Source organism: Emydura macquarii, unplaced genomic scaffold (assembly GCF_026122565.2).
Source record: "Emydura macquarii macquarii isolate MOO-44397 ecotype Brisbane River unplaced genomic scaffold, CSIRO-AGI_Emac_v2 contig_1253, whole genome shotgun sequence".
In the NCBI taxonomy this organism is placed as follows: Eukaryota; Metazoa; Chordata; order Testudines; family Chelidae; genus Emydura; species Emydura macquarii.
The window spans coordinates 60,489,004-60,516,018 of NW_027131390.1; the positions used below are offsets into that span (position 1 = coordinate 60,489,004).

Sequence of the window (27,015 nt, forward strand, 5' to 3'; positions counted from 1 at the left end):
ATTCTACAGTAATAATAATTAAATTCCCCCTTATTCTTTCACCCTATTTCTGGGATTCATTGCTTACTACTTCCTATTTGTGATTAATGAGAGAAGTGTGTAGCAGAAAGAGAACTTTTTTACCTGATAATTTTCTTTCTGATAGCAGCTTCTTTTCTCATTCATCTCACTCTGATAGCCTGGTAAATGACTGGAACACAAATTGGAGAGACTTAAACACGTAATTGCCTTACGGCTGATCACTATAAATTCAAGTTGTTTCCATTGATTTCCAGTTATTCCATTAATGGTGAGGGGGGCTACTACTGGAAATGTTTACACACCACTGGCTTTATCTGATGTTCTTTAAAGGCCTAGGTTGACTGACTTACCACAATTTTCCCCACCTCTCACTTTGGGGAAATAAAAAAAAGGCATGTCTTGGTAAGTTTTATAGTTCAATACAGACTGCGTTGTCAGACGGGCGGAGCTGTAATATAAATCCTTACAGAAATAGTTGGCTCTCCTTTGAAACAGTATAATAAAGATTCCCACATTTTACAGTTCACAGGGAGAATATAACCAATGAAAGCTATGTCTATCCATAGTGGGAGGGCTGTTAAAATACTTAAACGTGAATGAATGAATTCCTGAATCCTGATTCATAAAGATATCCTGAAATTGATTCTGTTGTGCTGCTTTTGGAATGAGGAATAGTGTTTACTTCCAGAAAGAATTTGGACAGAATATTTTCCCTAGGGTAAATACAGTGTGACACATGTTTTATATATTATCAGGGCATAGCATGACTGTGCTCAAACAAGCCAATGGCAGTTGTCACTTTTGGTTGCCATGCATTCCTGTGGAACAGTGGTTTTTTATCACTTCAGAACTATATGACATATAAAATGTTACATCATGTCACAAAGACATAAAAAAGAATCAACTTAAGTTAACTAAAAGTAAAATTAGAGCTCCTTATACATTTTAAATAATAATAGTGCTTAGCCCTTACGTAGTAATTTTCATCTGTCGAATATCAAAACGCTTTACAAAGGAGGGCATCATTATTCCCATTTACAGATGGAAAAACTGGGGCACAAAGAGGTGAGAGAACTTGTTTAAGGTCACACAGCAGGTGTGGGAATAGAACCCGGATCACTTGACTCACAATCTAGTGCCTTGTTCACTGGACTGTGCTGTCATTCTTTACGTTTCATTTATTAGGATATTGTTTAGTAACAAAAGTTGACCTCCACTCCTTATGATACATTTAGGGTATTTTTCTTTAAAATATTTTCAGATCTTCTTTAAAGTTCAATGTTCACAGATTAGTTCTTGTCCTTCTTAGCCCAAACACTAGGAGTTTTAAGATGTAATAATATAAAAAAGGAGAAACCAAAATAAAATAGAGGACACAATAAATTAAACTTGGTATAAATCAAATACATTTTATTTTTGTGTATCTAGGGGCTGATGGAGGAAAACAAGGTTCAGATCACTGTTATAAATCCCAAGTCTATAACCATGGGTCAGCTGTATGGACAATTTGATCCAGTCTCACATGAATGGTCGGATGGCATCCTGGCAGTGAGCTTTAGAGCATTTGCTTCTTCCTTGGTATGCACAAGATTAAAGTGTTTTGTGATCTATGTAAAAATAATTCTACGAGAGATGTACAATATTGACATGTAAGGGTTTGATTGTGCCTTGTATGGAAAACCTGTAATAAGACATCTATTGCTACACACTTTCATTGCAGCTTAGTACACCCTGGGCAGCCAGACATGACTGTGTGACCTCATTGGTCACATTGGAAGGAACATTCTTTGTGCTCCCCTGACTGTAAAGAACTGAGTGCAGGGACTGCAATTTGGCCTGGCTCTGCACAATCCTAGCAAAGTACTTCTTGTGCTCCTTGTAAAGTACTCCTCTGGAGGCTCCTTGCAGCATTCCCCTACATCTGTGTACATCTGTGTAGCAACCAGGAAGAAACTATTCCTAAAGAGTTACTCTGGTTTTTAGGAATGTTAATAGATGTTATATATGGTCATTTGTATTCTGATGAGTATTTAAACTTTCTACAGTGGTAGCCCCTAAACTTTGGCAATTTAACCAAATCTTGGCCCTGCTCCTACACTACTGACGTGAATGGGAGTATTACCATTGATTTCAGTGGAAACAGCTTCATGATTTTTGCACTGAGTACAATGAGAGTGGATCTGGCCCACAAAGAGATACGGTTACTTTAGGTATCTGCTATGTTAGATTCTGTCCCTGTATAAATTTAAGCACATCAGAAACACATTAGTAACGTATTGAAGTTGATGGAACTACTCACATGAGTCAAGTTACTACACTGTAAGTGTTTGCAGGAGTGGGCCCTTTGTACTTTCCTATACTTTCCACAGGAAATACTCTGAATACTGCTGACGGTTATTTACACATGTTGTGTAGTATCTTACTCTGGCCAGATTCTGCACACTTAGTCATGTTGAATATACTTTACTCGTCAAGTAGTCCCACTAACTCCAATATGTCAAATTGGGATATCCTTATTCATGCTGAATAACATCATACTCTATTAGTAGTCCAATTGATTTCAAGATGACACTCATCATGACTATAGGTATCAGAATCTGGACCAGACTGATTACTTGAGGAATAATATACTGCTCAGCCTGAGTAAGAGTGGCAGAAAGCTTTTAAGGACCACAAAAGAATATCTTTTTAAAGAGTTTTAAGACTAGATAATATTCATAGGTTACGTTCATTTTCCAAAAATGAATTCTGAATGCAACAACCTTGCTCTTAGTGCATTTTCAGAGAAACCTTGACCTTTCAGTTATGATTTCTGGAAATATACTAGATTTAAATATTCCAGATGTACTTGATTAATTAAAATGTGAATTTTTTCAAAATATTATCTGTAAACTAGACACCAGACAGGAAATGGTTGATTTTTGATGGACCAGTAGACGCAGTATGGATTGAGAATATGAATACGGTACTGGACGATAACAAGAAACTATGTCTTATGAGTGGAGAGATCATTCAGATGTCACAGCAAATGAGTCTTATTTTTGAACCAATGGATTTAGAAGTTGCGTCCCCTGCTACTGTAAGTATCTATTTTTGAAAGAGTGGTTATCAATATAATCTATTATTCTGAAGGTTTCTGGCAAGCTAATATTGTGAAGGAGCTTCTTTTCCAACTTCCAACATCCATGAAGCAAATCTTTAAATTAATTCCAGGCAAATTCTGGTAAAACCAATAATCAATGGGGACCTCTGGCTCACTGTCTTATTGTACCCACCAGATGGATATTCAGGGGAAGGTTGTTCCTGGTGGAATTCTGCACCACTGTGCAAGGCAGAATTTGCACAGAATTAATGTTCTGTGCAGAATTTCATTTTGCCCTTCAGAATTGCTGAACAGTAGGGGCCACTGGACCAGCTAGAGCCTGTCTCTGCAGCTTGCAAATACAGGACACTTGCTGGAGAGGAGGTGGAGCTGGAGGGTTCGGGCAGCTGAATTTCCCAGCATGTCCTGAAGGAAGGAGGTGGTGTGCATGATGATGAAACTCTCTACAAGCCTAGGAATTAGCATCAGGCTATTTCTCTTTCTGGATTCCAGGACTCTGGCGGGTAGGGAGTGCTGATATCTGGGTTAGGGAGACACCCCGTGGCTGGGCTCTGGATGTTTGGGGGTGTGGGTGTCTGGGCTCTAGGAGGGAGGGGGTGCGGGTGTCTGGGCTGGGGGGGAGCACAACTGGGCTCTATGGGGAGGAGGTGCGGGAGTCTGAAACCAGAGGGATAGAGTTTTCCCCCAAGAAGTGCCCAGCTGGCATGTGTGACACACATAGATTGAGGTACCCAACAAAAGCATAACAGAGAAACAGGAACTGGGTTGTCATAGTGGTTTCTTTAACTCTATACTCCTGGAGGAATCTTTTTTGTTGTCTGTATTGTTACAGACATACTTACGGACAGGTATTTTTAAATAAATTACCAAAATAATTGAAACTGGTGTGATTATATTGTGTTATTTTGACAAATGAAAATGCAGAATTTTGTAGAATTTTAAAATGTGCACAGTGTTTTTAATTTTTTGGCACAGAATTTTTTATTTTTTGGTGCAGAATTCCCCCAGGAGTAGAAAGTGTAAACTTCCTCAGTGCCAGTCTGCAAGTGCAATCAGCTGTGGCTCATATAATATTGGAAACAGAACAGGATATCTGGCACAATCAAGAACTTTGGCTTAAAACTGAATAAAAGATCAACAGTGAGAGAGCAGGCTAGGTACTACTAGTGGTCAATTTATGCTCTTCTGTAAATTAATTATTGTGGTCTAAATTGATTGAAGAAGAGAATCCTCCCACTTTCCCCACCAGGCCAGTCAATGGTGAAGTTGGGTTTGAATTTTTCCTCAGAGGTCAGCAAAGCACACTCTGACAAGATGAGGTGTATGCATCTTTATGTTCAGCGTTGTATAATTGTCTCCAATTTCTAACAATCCCAAAATCTGGATAGGATAACATTTGATATTATTTTTCAGCAGGAAAAACTGCAGAAGTCACAAGTTAACAGATACACTTTTTTTTTGGCAGGTTTCTAGATGTGGCATGATCTACATGGAGCCTCACATGTTAGGATGGAGACCCTTGATGGTGTCTTGGCTAAATCTAATGCCACCTGGAGTCAGCTCTATGCATAAAGAATTTATAGTAGGCTTGTTTGACCGAATGGTCCCACTTTCTGTTGAGTTCATTAGAAAATGTGCAAAGGTAGGATAAAGTGTGCTTGTATGAAAAGCAAAACAAATTCATGTATCCTGTAATTCAAAGTTGTCAAACAAGCAAATCATTTCAAAAGAACATTATCAACTTATGTGTATTATTTTTAGATAATATATATTGGAAATTCTGTCCTGTGAATAGTCTTTTTCATCTATATTTTAATTATATTTTTAGTTTGCTCTAATATATGTTTTTGGCACCTACACCATAGAGGATTATTGTCATCTCTGTATTATGTAATAAATAAATGTACAGTGGATTATTTTCAATTAGTTAAATACATATGCCATAGCAAACATTTCTCTTATTTCAGGAATTGTCTCCTACTTCAGACACAAACTTAGTTCGATCTTTAATGAATCTAATGGATTGCATGATGGATGAGTTTGCTGATGAGGCCAAAATTAAAGCCATGAGTGAACGTGATGTTTTCTCTTGGCTTGAGGTAGGCAATATTGATCTTTTTAACATAATGGAAAATCCCAAATTGGACTTTATAGCCATGAATGGATCCATAAACAATAAAATCTACACTCTTTAGTTATCACAATAAACAGCCTGTAAATTCTGTCTGGGGAAAATGGTTAACTCTTTTTAGGTACTTTTTAATTAACACACATTTTAATTTTTCATGTTTGATTTACTGAAATAAACTGTCAGTAAGTTTTATAGCAACTGGCTCTGTACTTGGGGCTGTGGCGAGCACCAGGTCGGACTCCTTGTAGTAAGAGCTGTAGAGGGGAAGTTGCCAACTTGCAGTTCCCATCTTTTGCCTTTTGGTAGGCTGTCTTTAGGTTTTTTATGTGCTCCCTGCCCTGCATTGCACAGCTTGATCCTCACCTCCGCCAACCGCTTTGAGATGTTTTCATACCAATGATGATTTTGAGTACATCTCCCAAAATCATGTTCTTTGCTGTAGTCACACCAGAGGTTAACCAGAACTCTGGTATGACCTTCTAGCCATCTAGCAGCATGCTAGGATGGACACTTCTAGGACTATTTGGCTGAGGTGAGCTGAATACTGCAGAAATAGAGCAGACCATGTGGAATGATCAGGTGTATATAAACTAGCAGGGAGCTCCCAGTGCATAGGAGACAAGTGGGAAGTGAGTAAGTAGAAGGGCAGGAAAATGCAGAACTGAGAATTGTGGCCTTGGAGGACTATCAAAGCGTGAGCTTTGCTACCCAGACATTAGCTTCATCTTGAATTCAAGGCAAGTGGGTCAGAGTCTACCTTAAAGCAAAATACGGGTGCCGCCCCAAATCCTACTCACAAACCTATGAATGTTTTATTTGACACAAATTGCTGTCTGTAGGAGCCCCCATCATCACCATCTGCCATAGGCTCTTTTCCATGCTTTCAGTACATTCTAACTATAATGCAGGCTGAGACTGTATTTATAAGTAGATAAGAACCTGTTCATATACAATTCAGTTCTGTGCTTCAGTGTGCAGTGCATATAATCCTACTGTACTTCCAAACACATGGATTGTACAGTAGCAATTTTGCAAGACACAAATTATCTTGATTATGATGTTGGACACTAATACTGAAGATTTTGGCATGAGGTTCTTCTGAGCTACAGAGCTTCATTTGTTGCTTACACAGATGCAATTGGTGTAGTAGACAAAGGGCCAGATCCTCAGCTGGTATAAATCAACATAGTTCCATTAACTTCAAAGGAGCTATGACAATTTACGACAACTGAGGATGTGGCCCATAGTTCACACTTTTTTTGTGGTTATGCTGATGAATCTTGAAAAGATTTCAATTTATCATTTATTGTTCATTACCAATTAGTTTGAACAGTAGCTGCAGTTTCCCAGTGTGATACTAATATAACACAGTAGTAATTAGAGCTGCTGAGAATGTTTTCATTGAAACTTTTTTCCAACAAAAATGGCTTTTGACAAAATGGAAAATTTCTGTCCTTGTCAAAATTGGTCAGGTTTTCATAGAAAAAAACAAAATAAAAAACCGACAGATTTTTTCCCCTGGTTTTTAAACGGAAATCAAAAAAATTTTGATGAAAATAGTCACTGAAAATAAAATACATTTTTAACCCACTGTAATGGTAACTTATTTTTGGCAGTGTTTTTACAAGGTTTTCTTTGTCCAGCTGATGATAGATATAGATTGACTCTTGAATGTTAGCTTAACTAACCAACAAAGGAATTTTCGTTATACATAGAGTGTTGTTCTATTGAAAATAAAATTTGAAAAATTATTTTCCCTGCTTTCAGGTCAGTCTATAGTGCTCCTTGCTGGTGCAGGACAGAAGGGAAGCAGCTTAATATTCTCCTGTTCAGGGGTTGTCTTCTTTCCAGTGGGGGGCTTTAGCTTGCTCTTCTGCCACTTTGTTCCAGCTCAGAGCCTGATTCTGCAAACAATTATTCTCACTCTTGACTTTACTGCTGTGAGTAGCCCTATTGATTTCAATCATGGGAGTAAAGTTAAGCATGTCTCTAAGTGTTTGCAGAATGGGCCCTTACCTGGTGCAAAGGGGAAGTAAGGCAATGAGGAATAGGGCCTATAAATTATATTTATGTTATATTATTTATTTAAGAATATAAGCTCCTTGAGTCAGAAGGCCAAGCTTCTCTGTATTTTGTTGAGCTGTTGGTGTTCAGTAAATAAAGAAATGAACTGCTGTTTTAAAAGAACAAACCAATGAATAAATAAGATCACATGTTGCATTTCTATAAAAGGCTTTTGTCAAGTACTGAAAGCCACAAGAGAAAATAGATTGTGCTGTCATATCAGTGTAATACATTCCCTGTCATATTTTATTATTTCTATAATATTTTGGTTTAATTTATACATTAAGACATTTGGCCAATCGGCTCCTATTGCAATCAATGGCAAAGATCTCATTGATTTCAGTGAGCAAAGGATCGATATATGGTCATACACAGCTACTGAAGAACTACTTTATATTTTTTTCCTCCACTCCAGGGTATTTTCCTTTTTTCACTGACCTGGTCTGTAGGAGCTAGCTGTAAAGAGGATGATCGACTAAAATTTGACAAGGTTGTGAGAGAAATACTTGATGGACCAATTAGTGAGGAAACAAGAGAACAATATAAATTGCTGAATGGTATTGATCAGCAAGCTTCAAAGACATTCACAGTTCCATTTCCTACAGAGGGAACAATTTATGACTATCGGTTTATCAAAAAGGTGAGGATTACAGAAGAAAATGAGAACACCCATTCGGAAATAATCTTTTCTGAAGATTATATGGTATCGCTATGATCATTATATGGTATCATTTCTGCTGCACAAATTCTCTCATTTATTATGAATGGGTAACAGTACCTCCCACCTGTGAAATTTCAGAGGCGGTCCATTGTTGTTGCTCCAGGGCTAAGTTCTGCCCATCAACTCAGGTCTCCAAAATTACTACTTCCGATGATGGAACAAGTTGACATTTCAGTTTCTCCCAACCACTTTTTTTATAACTTTTGAATTTTAATTCATTTTCTTTTAGTGATGACTTCATTTCAGTTCCTGCAACTTTTCTGCCTCTCATTAGCTGAGAAAGTACTGGAATAGCGAGGTGCTAGCTCTGATTTCTCCAGTACAGTGGGGTCAAGTGGAGTCTCTCTGCTCCTCATCCCAGCAGATGACAAGCAGTACAACCATTGCACCAAGTCTAAGAGGTGCTATAGATAGCTTTTTGAGAGCCACAGAGGGTGAGCTATGCCCTGCTACTTCAAGCCACTGATCTTTGCTCTGCCAGGTCATGGGGCTTGTGACGATGAACTATGCCTTGCTGCCAAAAGCTGTTGACCCTTTCGAGGGCATTGTGCTTTGAGATGAAAAAGTTGTGCTAGGGCCTCAACCCCCCACCTAAAACTGTGATTCCATCATGGGAAGTCTCTGTTAGGGGCATGGGAATTCCCAAGGAGAGAAGAACCTCTCGCAACCTGCTCTGGGGCAAGTCTTGTATACTCCAAAGACTCTAGGTCTTAAAAAGACAAAAGCAAGTGTATCTGTTGTAAGGCAGCAGTCTGTACCGTTGATGAGCAAGTGGTATAAAAATGAAGGTTTTAACCTTTTCTCCTTTTCCTTCCGACTTTGAGGGAATGTTTTCTGGAGCTTTTTTCCTCACAGGGCACTCACATAGTGCTCTGTATAAGGCTCACTGACCCTTCCCCCACCCTGCAATAAGTCTGGGCATTCAGAGAAGCCTGTTACTACAGTGATGTCCAGCCTCAGGCTGAAGTGTAATGGGAATGATGCCTGCCTGGCTTTCAACATACACCCTTGCTCTGCCAGGAAAGGGGCTCAGTGCCTCCCTTGTCCCTCATCAAAACTTGATTCCATATTAAAGCATAAGGAGCTCTTCAGGCAGTCTGGGATCAGAACAGATTAGGTACATTAGGACTCTGTTCCCCATGCAACTTCTGCTCTTTGTGTCCTTGTCACAAACTAGATATTTTTCCAGAACCATGCACAAGTGATGGCTCATTCCATCGCTACAGTGAGGTCCTCCTTCATACAGGTCTTCCAAAACAGTCAGCAAATGAGCAGATGCTCCATGGTCTGCACCTCACTGCATTTGTATATATTCATGTCATTAGAATAGCCCTATTTGATTATATTAATCTTTGATTTGCCAGTTTGCATGTGCAGGCGGTTCAGGCATCCCCAAGTTGAGCAGTATTATCGGCACTTCCAAGAAGGTCCTCCTCTGGTTGCAGATGTATTTCAGTGCATCCAACTGCACATAGTCTTTCATTCCATAATCTCAGTCGTGCCTTGCAAGTTGTCATATCCAAAGGCACAACACTGGTTATAAAACTCTTTCGCGATTTAAGGTGTTTGATTACTCCTGTGTGACTATATAATGGATGCCTTGGATCTTCCATATGCCATGATCTGTCCCTTTGGCTTGCTACCTGCCTCCTGATATCAGGTGGTGAAATGCCAGCCAGTAAGTACAGGCAATCCTTTGGTATTGGCTTTAGACATCCTGTTATTCCATTACAACTGCCATTTAGAACGAGGTCTAATCTCTTAGCATGCATGGGTTGTTCCCATACTGGACATGAATACTCTGCTATGGAGTCACACAAAGCAATAGCAGTGGTTTGCAAAGTAATTGGATTGGCTCCACAATTTCCATGGAACTGTGTCATGAGATTACAAGGAGATCAGTGTGAAATCCCTTCCCATGTTAAAAATGAATATAAGAATGGCCATACTGGGTCAGACCAATGGTCCATCTAGCTCAGTATACTGTCTTTTGACAGGGGCCAGTGCCAGATGCTTCAGACGGAATGAACATAACAGGGCACTTATTAAGTGATCCCTTCCCTGTCATCCAGTCTCAGCTTCTGCCAGTGAGAGGTTTAGGGACATCCAGAGTGTAGGGTTATGCAGCAGTCCATACAAGACCTCCCATTTGAGGGGAGCGCTCTTTTCTCAGTATTCACTGATATAGGCTTCATGGCCTAAAAGACTCAATTGCCACATTGTGCTCCCTTGGCCTCTACATGCCACAGGGAACCAGGAAACAATTCTGGACTTCACATTCTTCGGTTGCTGAAGTATTTCTGAACCTTTTAACGAACTTCTATGGTGACTTGGGCCGAACGGTGGGGCTTAGTCCTGGAGTCTCCAAGCCACATTAGACTCTGAATACCACAGAGAGGTATTATGTATTAATGATGAATTAGAAGAGAAGCTGCTAAAAGAGAAAAAATTATCAGGTAAGAAATTCTCATTATAATGTTTCTCTAATGATAAATTGGCCTGAAAAGTTCCAGTAAATGTTTATTTTATTTAGGACAAAATCCTTATTTTTATATCTTTGCTCACATGACCAACAGCTGGTTCTTTTTATTTATTTATTTTAAGTACTCCGAATTGAAAGCACAAAACTGCTTAAGTGTAGTCCAATTTTTATACTGAAACAAACATTAAAATAACAACTTCTAGTAGTGATTATCCTGTAAATGTTCATCTATAATACAGTCCACTATGTTAATACAGAGCTTTTTGGTTTTACTGTTTACTATTAATGTTTGACTATTCATATAATTTAAAACAGGGAGCAGGAATATGGGAACCCTGGGTGGAAACACTCAAATCAGCTCCTCCCATACCTCGAGATATGATGTTTAATGAAATCATTGTACCAACTCTGGATACTATTCGATACTCTGCGTTAATGGAGTTGCTGACAGTGCATCAAAAACCTTCTATATTTGTGGGGCCAACAGGAACTGGAAAAAGTGTCTATATTATTGTAAGTGTTTTTTAAAAAACTGAAACTATATATTGTTTAAAATGTGTATGGTGAGGACTAAACTGTCAAAATTGTAGATAAAAGCAAATAGAGAAACAAATTACTGGATATTCAGATGTGAAATTATGGATAATGTTAGTTTTATTATTAAATATGTAGCTCAGACAACTTCATCAGTTTTTATTAAGGTCAAGTAACAGTACTGTGTTTATCCTGTGTAAATGTAAGCTGAAAAAGAAAATCTTTTGCTCCTCATACATGATACACTACTTGGTCTTCTCTGCTTTTAAAGTTTGGTGTTCATCCCTATTGGCAGTGAGATTAATAATAAGGATATGGTGGGAATACAGTACATAGAAATATAATTTAAATTAAAATATACTAGTGTGTTATGAAAAATACATATGATCAAGGAAATTCTGGCTTGGGGTTCTGCTAAAATACCACTTAGACCCTGATTCAGAAAACCATTCCGATGCAGCAAAGAATGTAAGCGTAACTTTAAGCATTCTGAAGCAGTGTTAACTTTAAAGATAAGCACATACTTAAGTGCTTTGCTGAACTGAGATCTTAAGTTCTGGTCTCGTGATTTATTGGCATCACCAGAACATGTTGATAAAACTTTAACTTTGTATTATTGCTTCTATTATATTATTCTATTATAACTTTGCTTCTATTATTGTGATCACAAGTTCCTTTAAAATTCTAGTGTATCATTGGTGCAACTGTGTAAACTTTACTAATTCACCAAGTAAAGTGAGTGTGCAGAGTAGATAGCAAATACCATCTGACATGACTTTTTGGGCATAGGCTCATTTTGCGGGAAGCCGATGGGGGTTTGACTGACAAAAACATGATTTGTTCTTTGTCAAAATAATTCTATGGATTGCTTCCAGCAAATAGTCTATTATATAGTGCTTAATTAAATCTCAGATTTCTTGATAAGTATGCTTTCTGTTTACTGGAACTTTACAAGGTGGTAAAAAACAAGATCTTTTTGTCTATCAAGACTTTGTTTATCCAAAACTTTATGCAGCTGAGATGCAAAATAATGACATACAATACACATTGATTCTGCAATTAGACTTTTAAAAATAGAGAATAAACACGGTTTCAAGAAAAAATAAAAGATCTTATAGTTGAGCTGGTATAGTATATTCAACTTGGAAGAATCAGTCACTATTTACTGTGGAGTTTATCTACTACAGTATATATTATGATTTGTTTATTTGGTGTAGAGATGAATTTTGTTGGTCTTTAAACAAATTATCGGAATGCTTTATATGTACTCTATAGTTATTATGATCACTATGGAAAAATATAAAAATAGAATTATTTTCACAATAGTGTTGCTTATCTTTAGGAGTGCAAGTATTAAACAAAAAAATTAAAGGATTGCTTTTACCTGAGCAAAGCTGCTTTGAGTTAAGTTCAATTATCCATGAGGTAAAGTTATAGAGAGACAAGATGGGTGAAGTTGTTCGAATAAAAGACATTACTTCACCCATTTTGTCTCTCTAATATCCTGGGACCAACACAGCTGCAAAGTTATAGACTCATTACTTAGGACATGTGTCTTTATGACCTCAATCAAACTCTATTAAAATTCTCTGAAGATTTATTGTCATCCAACAAACATTTCTCTCTCTGTCTCTCTCTCACTCTCACTCTCCCCTCCCCTGATAACTGAATTGTTATTAACGCAATTAATCATTGTGCTAAAGTTATCTGAGATTAGACTGGAGTCATTCAGAAAAGTGGCTTTTTTCATTAGTGCTGATACTGGTTTTTATAAATTCACTTATTCATTAACAACACTGAAAAATTAATTTTCAGTTTAGGAATATAATAGGCTTTTCATAAATTATTGTTTAATTTAACTTTTATGTTGTCATATTGATAAAATATTAGGAAAGTGTAACTGAATAATCAAAGAAAAGTTCTGAAATACTGTTGCTGAAATTTATTACAGGTGAAAGTGGAAGTATAGTAGTTTTGACAAGTGCTGATTTGCACAATACAGGCTTTTTCAAACAAATGTTGCTAATATCTCTTATTCCTGACCTCCTTCTGTTATGCTGGACATTCCCTGGGTAGAGAATGACAATCCTGCCAATTTATTGAGTCCTCGAAGGGTGAAATTCACCTCATTTTGGGGGGACCTGTTTAATATTTTCTACTACTTACACCTCTTGAAACTAGCCAGGAGAGAAATCTCTCTTCCGCCCCATCCTCCCCATGCATTGTAGAGGTGGTGTTCTGCACTGACTCCAGAATAAATACCAAAAGAGCCATTAGAGTGGGTTGGGGGAGGAGCTATTGAATGAGTGCTTATTCAGATTCAGTAGCCCCAAGCCCCTGAATTGGTGGCCACCGGTCCATCCCATCATAGGCCATAATAGCAGCGACAGATGGCCAATGAAACAGTGTCCTGTGTCCTGTCCATGGATTATGGAGAGGTATATTCTGTCCTAGAATTTCCCACATGGTACCTGGGGTAAAAATCAATGTAAAGGACTGTGTTGACGTTGTGAAACTCATGTTACAGGTGTACAAATTAATACTAGAACTTGAGCATTCTGGAGGAGGAACAGCAGCAATTTTAACAAGCTGTGCCACATAGCTATATTTGACAAATTCATATTTGATTATTATATTTAGGATCTATTTAGTCACATTGTTAATTAACTCAAAAATAATCTGTTGTGATTTGCACACATTATACTAAAATTGGAGCAGTAGTATTTGATACTACATTTCACAGCTATTTTAAAAGAACACAAAAGCAAAAATATTATCTGTGTAATTAAGAAAATTCAGCTAGATTTATTAATTTAAAATACAAGTCTGTTGTCTACTCTAATCTTTTACAACCTGATAAAGGAAAAGTTTTTGAAATATTACATGCTTGCAGAAAATGTCTAATGTGATGCTAGAAGAGCAGAAATTAGGTGGAATGTAGTAAACTGAAACACGGTATGCATGCAGTTGTCTAATTATGTATAAAACCTCAGCATTCAAGCTTGCATGGCACTTAGGAGACAAATTCCACCCCTTAACAGCCTCCAATTAAGTCTATAGGATGTGATTGTGATTACTGGAGATCAGGGGAATCCTTTTCCCAAGTTAGCAACAACTCACTTAGGAATCAGCGGAAATTAAAGGTGCTATTTGACAAAATAATGGTAGAAGTGGCAGCAGATAATACAGGGAAACATAAATTCTGTCTTTTAAACCTCCAAACCACAAAGGAGTTAATTAAAGCATAGCAAAACAGTCCTTTTTTCCCATGTTCCCAACAAAGATGTCATAATGTATTTCTATGATTTTTATACAAACACTACCAGTATATGATTCTTCTGTTTGTTCTTTTATCTACACTGAGGATATTCATACAAATGTTGATGGTGATAATAGCCAAGTTGAGGGCTGAAGGCACTCACCTTTATCCACTGCTATACCTTAGATATTTATGGATGCAACTTCAGGCTCTTAATTAAAGTTCAGTAACACAGATACATCACAACCTTGAAAAATTCTCCTATTTCCAGCTCATAGGCTTACTCATATGGGAGAGTAGAGTAGACATTCTTCAAAGCCAAGTCCTTCCTTCCCATGAGAAAGGATTGAACTTCAAAACCACGTTTGAAGAAACAGAACTTCCTCAGTTCAACTATTGCATTTATCTACTCTGCATTGTGATTACACCCTTTGAAAGACTACATAAACACATGCAAATACTTATGAAGTCATTCACTACAATGAACAAATAGAAATAAGTACACACCCCAGTCCTAGAATTTCTGAGATGTTGGATACAACAGCAAGGAGCCCTACCTGGAATAATTTTGACAAGGAAATGCAAAGTGTTCACAGCATTTGAAAGTATATTGGAACCTTGCTGAATCACCTAATCACTTAAGAAATCGGCTCTAAATAAGAAGAAAAGAAACATTTCCTAGAACTCAAGGCAACAAAAAAGTACACTTCTGGCATTCGTTGAAAGTTCAGAAGGGGGAAACATCATAGTCTAATAAGACACCACTTCAGCAGTTGCATACTGACACAAACAGGAAGGAGAAAGGATCCAGTCATTGAAACAAAGAAGTAATAGGTGAAATCATGCAAAGCAAATCTAGATTCCCCAAAGAGCTCTTTACAGGACTCAAAAATGGAAAAAAGGACAGGCTATGCAAAGAGAAAGCAAACCTTTCAGGCAGGTTCCTTCAAATACCAAACAGTTTGGAGTCTCTTAACTGGATCTGCTCACCACAAGGAAAAAGAACTCTGCATTTCAAGAGAAAGAGAATTTGGAAGCAAAAGAGATACATGTACTGTTACCCAAATGCCCCAAACTCATGATATATGTCTTCCCTCACTGTCCCTGATAGGAAGAACAATTCAGAAAATGAAGAAGAAACTAACCAAAATAATAATGGTCACTGTAAGGATGCCAGGATGACCGTACTTCTTGGATCTAGTGGAAATATCAACACAATTTCTATTATTATTTGTTAGATAAGATCTTCTCAGACAAGGATTAACACTTCATTCATGTTCAGAATTTTTAAACTTGATAATCTGCCTTTTGAAAGGGAAGTGTCAGCAAACAAGGGATTTTCATCCAGCTCCACTTACTTTATTTTAAAGACATCTTTCTGTTCAGCAAATATATTCCAACATCTGAACCAGACTTTCTGATATAAGTATAGGAGCCATGATTTCCAGCAACCTACTTACTTGAATACTTACCACAATTACATGGCATAGACTGGGACCTCAAACCAGCCACCCTCTTCAGATGTGTCTCTGGTACTGTATTAGCAATCTTAAATTGCATAGTTTTTATATATGACATATGCACACACACACAAAACTACATTAAAAAAACATTAATGAGATTGCAAAGGCAAGCGCTCAAAAGTTTAAAAATGTCTCCTGGTGTGTATGCATTATGATACAGTCTTCAATTACATGATCTGTATTACAGTACTGTTTTTCCCACAGAACCGCTGCCTTATTCAATACAAGGATAGACCTGCTTAGGGATGAATCACAGCTGTGTAGTGAAAGAGATTGTCAGATCCCTGCCTCATTTGTTGCAAAAGTTGGAACATGTGTAGTGAATAGGCAGAGGACTGCAGGAAGAGAAAGGATGGTCTCATGGTTAATGCAGTTAAACGCTGCCCTGGAGAGTTGGAAACTATCCCTGTCTCTGCCAAAGAGTTCCTATGTAATGCTATTCAAGTCACTTAAACCAAAATTTTCACAGGTGGTCACTAGCCAAGTATTCTCATTTTCTGGTTGCCTGACTTGAGACCCAGGAGTCTGATTTTCAGAAGTGCTGAATGCTCACAGCTACTACTGAAGTCAATAGGAACTGTACTTTGAACATATAAAATGCAATATAATGCTAAGAACTCTGAAAATCAGTCTTCAGTGTCTCAGATTGGGCACACAAAATTAGTGGATGCTTTGGATCTCAATCTCTCTATGCCTCAATTCCCAATCTATAAAATGGGATGCTACCACTTCCTTACCTCATAGGGGTGTTGTGAAGATAATTTAATGAACATTTGTGAAGTACTTAGGTACTATAGTGAGAAATGCCATAGAAAAGCCCCTGAGGAAATTAATAGCTCTGTCTTCAGAGTCAGGTTAAAATAATGAGCAGTAAATAAAGAATCACTCAGCACACTGAAAATGAAAATAAAAATAAAATATTTAATAGCTGCTCATTACGTGAACACCATCCATCCTCTGTACTGAATAAGGCAGGGGCTTTAGTTTTGAGTATATAAGTGCCTAACACATGAAATTAGACACATAAATAATAGAAACACATTTATTTAAAATAAGTGATGGCATAGGGTAGAGGGACCATAACATGTTTTCCAAAGCTTATGAATTATAATCAAAAGGAAGCATGGGCTTGTTCAAGTTTCTGTACTTGAATGAGAAAGCAAGATTAATACTTTATAGTTTTTTTATGTCTATAAATGTTATTTCATCTGTTTAAAGAGATGTAAGACTGTGTAATGGAAGGCAGATTTTATAAGCATTTTGAAATTATTGACTCATCGTTATTTTGGGATACAATAATTGTTTTCATATTCAGTTGCTGAGTGGTACTTTGTTCATCTTAATCTTGTCAGTTGGTTATTAAAAGAATAGTCTTGGTACTATTGAAAAAGGATCCTAATTTGCATTATGAAAGTCTAATTCATCATACAGAACTGACAAGTATTATGTGCAAATCCTGCCTCTGTCACTCTCTTTCCAAACATAGAAAGCATGATAGCACAATGAAGTGCTGCTGCTTTGGGAGGTGGGGCAGGATGCAGTCCACTAAAGGAACTTCTAATTCTGTATGCTTCACATATGTACCAGCATATGGGGTGGAACAGGGATAGGATTGAGGAGAAGTGGCAATGTGTCTGTCGAATCCACAGCTATATGGATTCACCAACTAAATCTCCTTATCAGGAGAAGGAGGGAAAAGCAACTGCAGGAGCAGCCTCAGAATGGCTCTACTTGTGCTGCACAGTCTGGAGTGGGAGATTTGGCCCCTCTTGATTACTGCAAAACCCCCTACGTACAGTCTTTATACTTGAACTTTGGGAGGGGGAGGTGCTGTATTACGATTTGAATCAAAGCTGTAATTATTTATTAGTTTTCTATAACAGTTTTGATGTGCAGGAATAAATCTATTGTAGATTTGGGCAAAATCCTTCCCTCTGTTATATTGATGTCTTAGATGGGAGAAGAGGTTGAAGGAAACTTTTCTTAATTCTGCACAAGACTGCAAACTTACACTTGGGAGAGCACTACATTGGAGCTACTATGCATCTTAGCCTAGCGTAGCCCCTAAAGCTATTCCCTGAAGGCTTGGGGGTACAATCTGCTCCCCCCTGCCCCAGTATGTTAGTGTTGACATCATATGCCAGAGAAGCGAGAATGCTACTTATATTTGGAAGAGTCAATAAGCTCCTATGTCCAACCTATGCTTCTATACCAATTTCTTTGAAACATCCTGTTCTGCACTAACAGGGTGGGTCCTTTATGTCCTTCCAGGCTGGCAACCTTCTACTTGTAATGTGAGTACCTGTTTTGATATTTAAAAACAGTGAATACTTATGGTATTAATTACCATGGTATTTAGTCTGTGATTAAAAATATTCATGGGTTATTAGTTTTATGATGGAATGAACAGTGTTTGGGCAGTCTTAGTTTTATGGTCTTGTGTCTTTGCTCCTTCTCCTCCCCACCCTGCCCCCAGCATGATAAAATTCACTTAATGATAAATGATCCTGTCTCAAGATTAATGTCATAGTTTCATTTTGTAATAACTTTACTGAAGAAGACTAAGAATGGAAAGAAACCTGGATACACCACTGTGTTCTTGAAATGTACATAGCAATATTTTCTACAAAAATTCATCATCATCATCATCAAATGTGCATAGTCTACTGAGGACCACTGCGCCAGTCAGAGTGACAATGGTTGACAGCATCATACCAGGCATTGCAGAGTGAAGTTCCCAGATCTGGCTCAGTCCTGCAAATCTACAAATCTCTGGGGCAGCCCCACTGGCAATGCCAGGTAGGATCAATGTGTGCCACTCCTTCGCTTGTCAATAAAAGTTTGTGAGCACAGTGTGCTGGTATGTTTTTCCATCCTGGTAACATGGCCAAAGAGCACACAACACCACTTTTGAATATATTGAGCTATTGGGGGAAGGCCATATCTCTGCGAGATTATGGCATTTCACGTAAAGTTGAACCACTTTATGCTCAGAATTTAGTAATGATAGCGCATATGGAATGCTTGTAGCCACTCTAAGTCTTCCCCTAAGAGGGTCTAGGTTTCTGATCCAAATAGCAGTACAGGTAGTACACAGTTTTGATAGATCCTGAATTTTGTCTCAGTGCAAAGACATTTTTGCATCCATCGGTGAGGATCATCATAGGACGTCTGGTTTGCTGAAGTCATTTGAGCTCTACTTGCAACTGAGGTAGAAAAACTCGTCAATGCTCTCCATGGTACTTGATCCCACCTACCAGAGTTTCTGGTGGCCCAGCTCCAAGGTTCTGGATTTTGGTCTTCTGCCATGAGATGTTCAACCTTAAAGGGCAGCCCTTAAATTCTCTAGCTTCTTCACAATCAAGGCAATCTTGTTGGCATAGTCTTGGTCAGTGAACACTTCTTGGCCAAGCTTGATTCCGATCTGTGGAGTAGGAAGGCCTAATATCCAGTCAATAATTCAACAGGATAGTGCCAGGGTGAGAATACATTCCTGCCACACATCTGAGGTTATATAGAAATGTGGCAAAAGCCATGAACCAAAGCACATTCTCGCACAGGTACCAGTATGAAGATCGTGCACCAGGTTTAGCAGAACAATGGCCTGCCATACAGCAATCAAGCAACTTCCTTCCACTCCAGTGGTCCAGATTGTACTCAAGGTGTGGCAGTTGTTATCAGACGACCTCTAGCACAGACCTTAACCACATGTAACCCCATCTTCTCATGCTTACTTTACGCTCAACTTCAACACTGTCTTCTGTCACTGAGGCCAACAGAAGATTTGTCACCTGTGAAAAAGGAAGCATTCTACCACCAACTGGCAGCAAAAGTCCACTCAAACTCTGCCACATGACACAGTGTTAGTGCTCAGAGATTTCAATGGTGTTACTGGCTGTGGTCAAAAGGAGTGTGAAATTGTGATAGGTCACTTTGGTTTGGATTCCCCAAATGACCACACCATTCAGTTTCTGACATCATGTGCTGCCAAGGGTTTCTCTATCACGGACTCCTGGGTTAGGCACCTCAGTAACCATTGCTGGATATGGAATTCAACCGATGGACCTGCCATGAAAGAAATTGATCACATCCCCACCAGAAACTGCTCCATAGTGAAATCTCACCAGCAAACTCGGACCAGAGTAATTGCTGCTGAACTGTCACTACATCTTCCAACTCCTCGCAATCCAGATGTCCATGAACAGAAATCTCCAGCATCTTTCCAAGTATTTTGTTGAAGCCGTGAAGTATACACAGGCTATCGAAGATCACATACGTAATCCCGCTGCCCTCTTGGATGACATAGAGATTGCCTGGATTGGACATGTAATGCTATATCATATGCCGCCACTGAAACAATCAGTTTCAGATGGTTGTGCAAGAAACCTTGGCATTCTGAAAAGGCCTCTGATATGTTAGCAAAAGAGTCAGAAGCATCCAAGCAGAGAGATGTCCAAGAATGTAAGTGGTTGAAAGACATTTTTCAGGCCATAACAAAATGTGTCTGTGAATTCTACATCAGTTCCCTGGCCAACAAAACAGAGGACAGCCTAAAGCACAATAATCTGTGTCCTGTCTACAGTGCTATCTCGTGTCTGGCTGGCAACCATAAACAGCCTTCTAACATTCCCAAGATGAAACCAGATGGCTCTCCCTACTCATCAGTGGACGAGGTCCTGGGAGGATGGAAAACACATTATGAAAATGTGCTGAACCATGCACCTGCTGATGACTGTCAGAGCTACATGATCTGGCAAACTGTATGACTGCTGACACAGGGACAAACAGAGCTTCCATCATTCAAGGCAATATGGAAGGCCAAACAAAAGTTACGGAATGGATGTACTGCTGGATTTGATGGTATTCTACCTGAGCTATTCAGAGGTGCCTTGGAATCAGTGAGCACTGGCCTGTATCAAACCTTTGTAAAAGTAAGGGCCTCAGGCATAGTACCAGCAGAATGGAAACATGATATCATAGATCTCACACCAAGTTTGGCAAATACAAGCCAATCTCATTGCTATTGGTTCCCAGAAAGGTCTTCACTACTGTTCTGCTTGGCAGCGTGCAGCTGCTCATTAACAGACATCATTCTCCACAGCAATCAGGTTTCACTGCCGGGTGACTGACAGTGGACATTGTCATTACCCTCAAGCTTCTGGCTGAACTGCATTAAGAAATTAACTGCCTGCTTCACTTGGCATATATCAACATCAAAACAACTTTTTATTTGGCTGACAGGTCAACACTTTGGCTCTCACTAAAAGGATTAGGCATCCCAGATGTGATGCCAGGGATTATAATCTTGTAACAGGGGAGTTCTTTGACAAGGGCTGTCTTGTACCCAGAACCATTCAGTGTTAACATGTTCCACATGGAGACATGCAACAAGCTTCTGAAATCTGATTTGGATTTCCAGGAAGTTGGAGCCATTGGGGCTGTGTCTTTCCCAAGCTGGGTGTGGATGACCATTTGGAAGATCTAGCTCCTCTTCTGCCCTGTGCAGTCCATGAACCAATAGTCGTATCCCAGCCACCTTCACCATCGTTGGGGAACTTGTTGCTTATCTGCTGGATTTGTCATTGTCCTCTGCTCATTACCGTGAGCAGGGTCCTTTGTTGGGTGCTACCAACTGGAGCTGAGGCTTGTGTGGGCAGGAATGACCACATCCTGAATTGGAGCAGGTAATGCTGCTACTCCCTACTGCAGAAATACAATGAAGTTAAATCAAAGAATCTCTCTCTCTAATGTAGTATATGACAAGCTTCTATCTGATAAAGATAGTTTTTAGTTCTGCATTCATAGACTGATAGGTATTGTGACAGGGCCAGACCTGATGGCTACAGGAGAGTAATAGAGGGGGTCTATATTAGCCCCAGAATGAACAAATCTCTATTCCCTGGGTGATCCAGCTGGGACTACTCTGGGGCAATTAGGCCAATTAGGCCAGCTGAGGCCAACCAAGGAACTTGCCCCAGCAGTTAAAAGCCTCCCTGTCAGGCAGACAGGAGCAGCTGGAAGGGAGTTAGGAGAAGAAGCAGAGCGGAGCGGAGGAGAGCTGCTACAGGACTTGGAGCAACCACTGCCACATATTACAACCCCAAAGGTACCAGAGACAAAAGGGGGGGTACCTGTCTGGCTACGGTCAGGGACCCAAGGCACAGGCGTGAGGCCTCCCCACCCAGTTCCAGGAAGCAGACTGCGAGCAGTGGGGCCAAAGACAGGCGACCCAGGGAAGGGAGTAAGTCACGGACCGGGCAGTTTGAAGACTACTCCACACAGGGTCCCTGGGTCGGGGCCCAGAGCAGAGGGCGGGACCGGGTCCCCCCCCCCGCTCCCACCCAGGCACGCCATAGTTGTAGCCAAAGAGGGCACAGTACCCACGAGAGAGCTAAGCTAGCCGCCCGCGCCACAGTATGCACTCCTCCTTTCAGAATTTTGACCTGATCAAAAGAGCAAACTAAATATGGTTGTTACCCTGCATGAAGCTTGTCACATGCTCAGTCACAATACTCTGTAGTTTTCTTGACTTGTGATAAAAAAAAATTTCAGTTATGTTTTATCTTTGCCATTATAGTTCACATTTTTCCATCTAGGATAGAGATTAAATGTTCTTTTTGCTGAGTTTGTTTGTGATTTAGATCTAAAAGGTATAGTCTGACAAATCTAGTAGCTATTGGCAGAGATTAGAACAGACATTTGAAGCTGTATAAAACCAAAAAAATGGTTGGGCTCAGCAGTATAAAACCAAAAAAATGGTTGGGCTCAGCTGTATAAAACCAAAAAATGGTTGGGCACTTTAAAAAAAAAAAAGAATGTATTTCTCATTGCAAACATGTGCAATATAGTTTTTTGCATTATTTTCCTACGGATTGTATCCCTCTTATTTTCCCAAGGAGGTGATGAAAGGAGTGAAAAAATTTGCACCTTTGAACCACATTTGTCAAAGGAAGAAGATTGTGCAAACACAACATTATGCTTTCTTTCTTTTGACTTGGTAAAAGGCCCCTATGCACGATCTTTGTTAGTGTGGCTTTGGGGTTTTGACAGAAGCATGGCTGATTGGGAGGGTGGAACCTGAGGATAACGTTTCACAATGGTTTCACCCCCATGGGGATTTCCCTGCATAAAATGATTTTTACCCTATCAAAAGGATAATCTTCTGGTTAAAGAACAGGACTGCGTGTTAAGGAATCTATGTTCTCTTATTATTTGATGCATGCTCTAATGCATTCTCAGACCATGTTAGAAAGGGTTTGTGATACAGAAGAAGGTGAAAAGTAAATGTAAACATGACTAATAAAAGAGCCATTCCACCAGGGGAAGGCATGGAAGTAGCCTTGTCTCATTAGAGACCTTTTTGGGAAAGTCATCTTCTACCTTCCTGCTTCATGTAGGAGCATCTCCTTTGCAGCATTATGTGGAGGAAATTACACAACTGAAAACTCCTGAAACTACCCAGACTTCCAAAGGGTTTTTCTATGGCAAAGCATGACTTGGCCCAAAACAAAGTAGAGTATTTTGTAACTGAACTTGGTTTGTCTGTTGCTGAAGGAACACGTGTTTTATGCAACCCCCAAAATTCTTCAGTGTAGAAAGTAAAATCTGACTTTCTAGTTCTCATGCATATTCATTCTAATAATATATTTTAAAATTGGAAATTAAGATGGTTTAAGGACAGTAGCTAGAAAGATTCTAATTTGTAATACATTTCTTGACAAGTTCCCTTCAGCATCCATATGAATTGTTTTAAAATAAGAAGACATAGTTTCTCATATATTGATTAATTTTTTCAATAATTATTGTCCTTGCACAGAAAATTCCTTTCTTTCTTATCTTTTTTTGCTTTTAAAAACATGCAAGTGAATTGAGTGCTCAGCACAGTAAAGAATTAATGACAATGGCTAGAGCCAAACATAATGATTGCTCTGCCATTATACCTCGGCCCCAGTCAGTAGTAACTTCTGCCTAAAAATAAATTCTGTTTAGAAAAAAATATGGCTTAGATAAATTAAAGTTGTGCATCTGGTCCCGTAACTCGGTGGTACTGATACACTCTCCAAAGTTATGGGAACAGTTCATTACCTTTCTTGGTCTCTTGCTACCCAGGTCAGTTCCACCCTTAAGTGGAGAGAATGTCTGGTACTGTGCAATGGTAAGCTATTAGTTCCTGCTCCTGCTCCGACTGACATCAATGTCAAAACTCTCATTGACTTAAATGAGAGTAGGATCAGTCCTTTCACACTGGCTCTGAAAAGACCAATTCACACTGGCTTTGAAAAGAAGCTTTGTCAGTCTTCATTGAAGGGACGGTGACCATGAGTCAAGGTTTTGCGGGAGGAGTTAACCTTAGAATAAAAGAAAGAGTTTCCTAATAGTTAGGAGGAGAATTTAGGAGGGTTTGTGGGTTTTTTGTTTGTTTTATCTTGCTAGAACTAATAGCTATAAATATTTTTTCATTCCATATTGTGGGCTTTTCTGGGGGTGAATATATCACAATACTATTAATGCCAGCAGTAAAACCAAGCATTTAGATATTCTTGGATATGGATCCTTTTACAGAATTAGTGCCTAGGTTTCTACAAGCCATACTTAATCAAATCATACCTTTTTAGAATTATGAGATGTCTTTGGAGAAAGAGATTAATATAATGATTTTATATAATTAATTTGTATGATATTCTCTAAGTATATAGACTGTCTGAGAAAATGTGAAATGTATATGATGAGTTCTAGGTGTTTTTGGTGTCTTCCCCCCCGCCACTAACAAATTGTGTTCTAACACTTTGAATTATCCTGAGAATGTTGGTTTATCTCTGGAATAATATCATTAAAGAGTTCTGAATGTTAATGATCAGGGATCAGTTATGATTCCATCATTTTTAAGCAGAATGAGTTGCAAAGTTGATGTGAAAATTGCTCCATATAGATGATTGACAATAAATATTAGTCTTGTGACTTTTGCTGAAATGCTTGAAAATTTGTCAGATTTATGTACATATGTGGTTTAATATTTTCCTCTTCACCATCCTTGCAGTATTTTCTTTTAAATAACTTGAAAAAAGAAATCTACAAGCCACTCCTCATTAATTTCTCAGCACAAACTACAGCAGCTCAGACTCAGAATATTATCATGTCAAAACTGGACAAAAGGAGGAAGGGAGTTTTTGGTCCTCCTCTTGGGAAGCGAATGGTAACTGAAATTTACTTTTTTTTTATCAAAATAAATATTTAAATGCATTATTTCTCAACTGTGACCAGAAGTAAAATTAAGCAGGAATAATTAACACAGTGTAATTCTAGAGTGACAGAGTTCTAATTCTCCTAATTTAGACTCTCGTGCTCCCCATTCTATTTATGTAAATATAAGGGAGTCCATTTCCTCAGATCCAAATTGAAGGAGATAGGCACTTGTGTGGTATATTTCCTTCCACCTATTCTGAGACTTCCTCACAATGTTCCAGCTTCTTCGGGTGAGGGATGGTGCATAAGGGCAACACTGAGTGACATATATCTTGGCTGTTTTCCCTATCCCATAGCCACAGGAGTAGCCAGTGCAAATAATTGCAAACTGAATTCACTGTATCCTGCATTGCTTCCCCCCACACTGTGTAACTTCACCCTCAAGGGCATAGACCAGGGTCATCCATGTTCAGGTGAGCTACTGGCAGCATAGCTCCTGCAGGATCTGTGATATCCAGAGTTTGTAGGGATCTGGCAGCAAAATTGTGGAGCCAGCCAGAATCTTCTGTGCTGATGCTCCAGAGTTCTGGCAGATCCTAAAAGATCCATATGGATCTCAGAGTATCCACAGGTTTAGGGGGCATATGAAAAAAAAATTAGAAAATAAAATGTCCTTCATGTTTTCATTTTCAGGTTGTATTTGTAGATGATGTAAATATGCCAGCACGAGAGGTCTATGGTGCTCAGCCTCCGGTTGAGTTACTTCGCCAGTGGTTAGATCACTGGAATTGGTATGACCTTAAAGACTGCTCTGTGATTAAACTTGTGGACATTCAAATCATGTGTGCGATGGGACCAGCAGGTAAGATATGTGCATCTTTTATACACGAATAAAATTCTAAGTACCTACAAGAAAATATGTTATTTTTCTCTGCATGTTAGTCTCTATGTGTTTCCACCGTGGGTATACATGCGCCTGAGTCTGAAGAATTCTTGCAAGTAGTGTTTGTTGGTCCATGCGTGCACCCCAGCTCTCCTTGTGCTCTGCACCAAGGATATAACGGGGGGGGGACGGGGACCGACTGACTGCCTCTCTAATTCTTTTTTTACTGCTGCATGACCTGAGTCAGAATACTTCAGCGTCTGGAACTTTTCCTTTCTCTTCATTCTGTAAATATAGTCAAAGTTATTTTATTCCTAGTTTGTTGTTAGCTAGTGTTAGAATTCTCACCTCAGGAACCCTCCTGGTCTGCCAGCGTGGGTCTTGGATTATGCCAGGATTCTGGGCTTCAGAAATGTGTTTCTTGGCCCTACTTCTTTTCAGTCAGTGATGGCCTTTACTGCCCTGGGGAGGCACATATTTCTGCCAGGTGCAGTATCTGCTGCTGTTTCCCCAGATGAACATGGCAGGTGCAAGAATTCCAACTTAAAAACACCTTCTGGAGCAGGCAATGAGACCTCAGTCAGATCCAGGTCAGGGAGCAGCCCCTGCACCCCCACCCCTGGTACATCATCCAAAATCAACAATGAGTGCATCCTGAGTTCTGAGTCTAAATTCATAGTGGAGAGGAGTAGAGGGAAGAACCCTTTGGCTAGGGCCCCCTCACATGAGTAAAGGACACGCCCGCAAACACAAAAGCAAATCCGCTCGTAGAATCTCCAAGAGGAGAGACCCCATCCCAACCCTATCCAAGTTTGGTGAGCCTTCACGTTCAAGCCTTAAGGATTTATGTTCTCCTAAGCCACTTAGACATAGTCAAACAGGGTATCAAATTATTAGGCCCTTCTCTCCTAACACAATTTTCTGGACTACTTTAAATTTCTAAACTTTAAGGACAAACTGCCTCTGGAAGACAGGGCTAATTTCACGGTGTGTGGGAGCTCATGGTCTGTGGAGCATGCCATTATGTTCTACAAAATGACATCCTCCATACGCATTCAAGGGCTGGACAGAATTTTCCTGCAGGCTGGATCTGGCCATGGGATGTCATTTG

The 27,015-nt window shown here is 39.2% G+C and overlaps 1 protein-coding gene across 1 annotated transcript in view; it reads left to right on the forward strand.

Annotated features, from left to right (window-relative positions):
- DNAH7 (dynein axonemal heavy chain 7) overlaps positions 1–27,015 on the forward strand; it is a 261,259-nt gene that overhangs the window by 127,842 nt on the left and 106,402 nt on the right. Inside the window, exons 30-37 of the mRNA XM_067548990.1 lie at positions 1,450–1,599; positions 2,918–3,100; positions 4,590–4,766; positions 5,092–5,223; positions 7,735–7,959; positions 10,838–11,035; positions 24,876–25,031; positions 25,715–25,883. Of these exons, the coding sequence (XP_067405091.1) occupies positions 1,450–1,599; positions 2,918–3,100; positions 4,590–4,766; positions 5,092–5,223; positions 7,735–7,959; positions 10,838–11,035; positions 24,876–25,031; positions 25,715–25,883 (1,390 nt within the window). The remainder of the gene's footprint in view (positions 1–1,449; positions 1,600–2,917; positions 3,101–4,589; positions 4,767–5,091; positions 5,224–7,734; positions 7,960–10,837; positions 11,036–24,875; positions 25,032–25,714; positions 25,884–27,015) is intronic.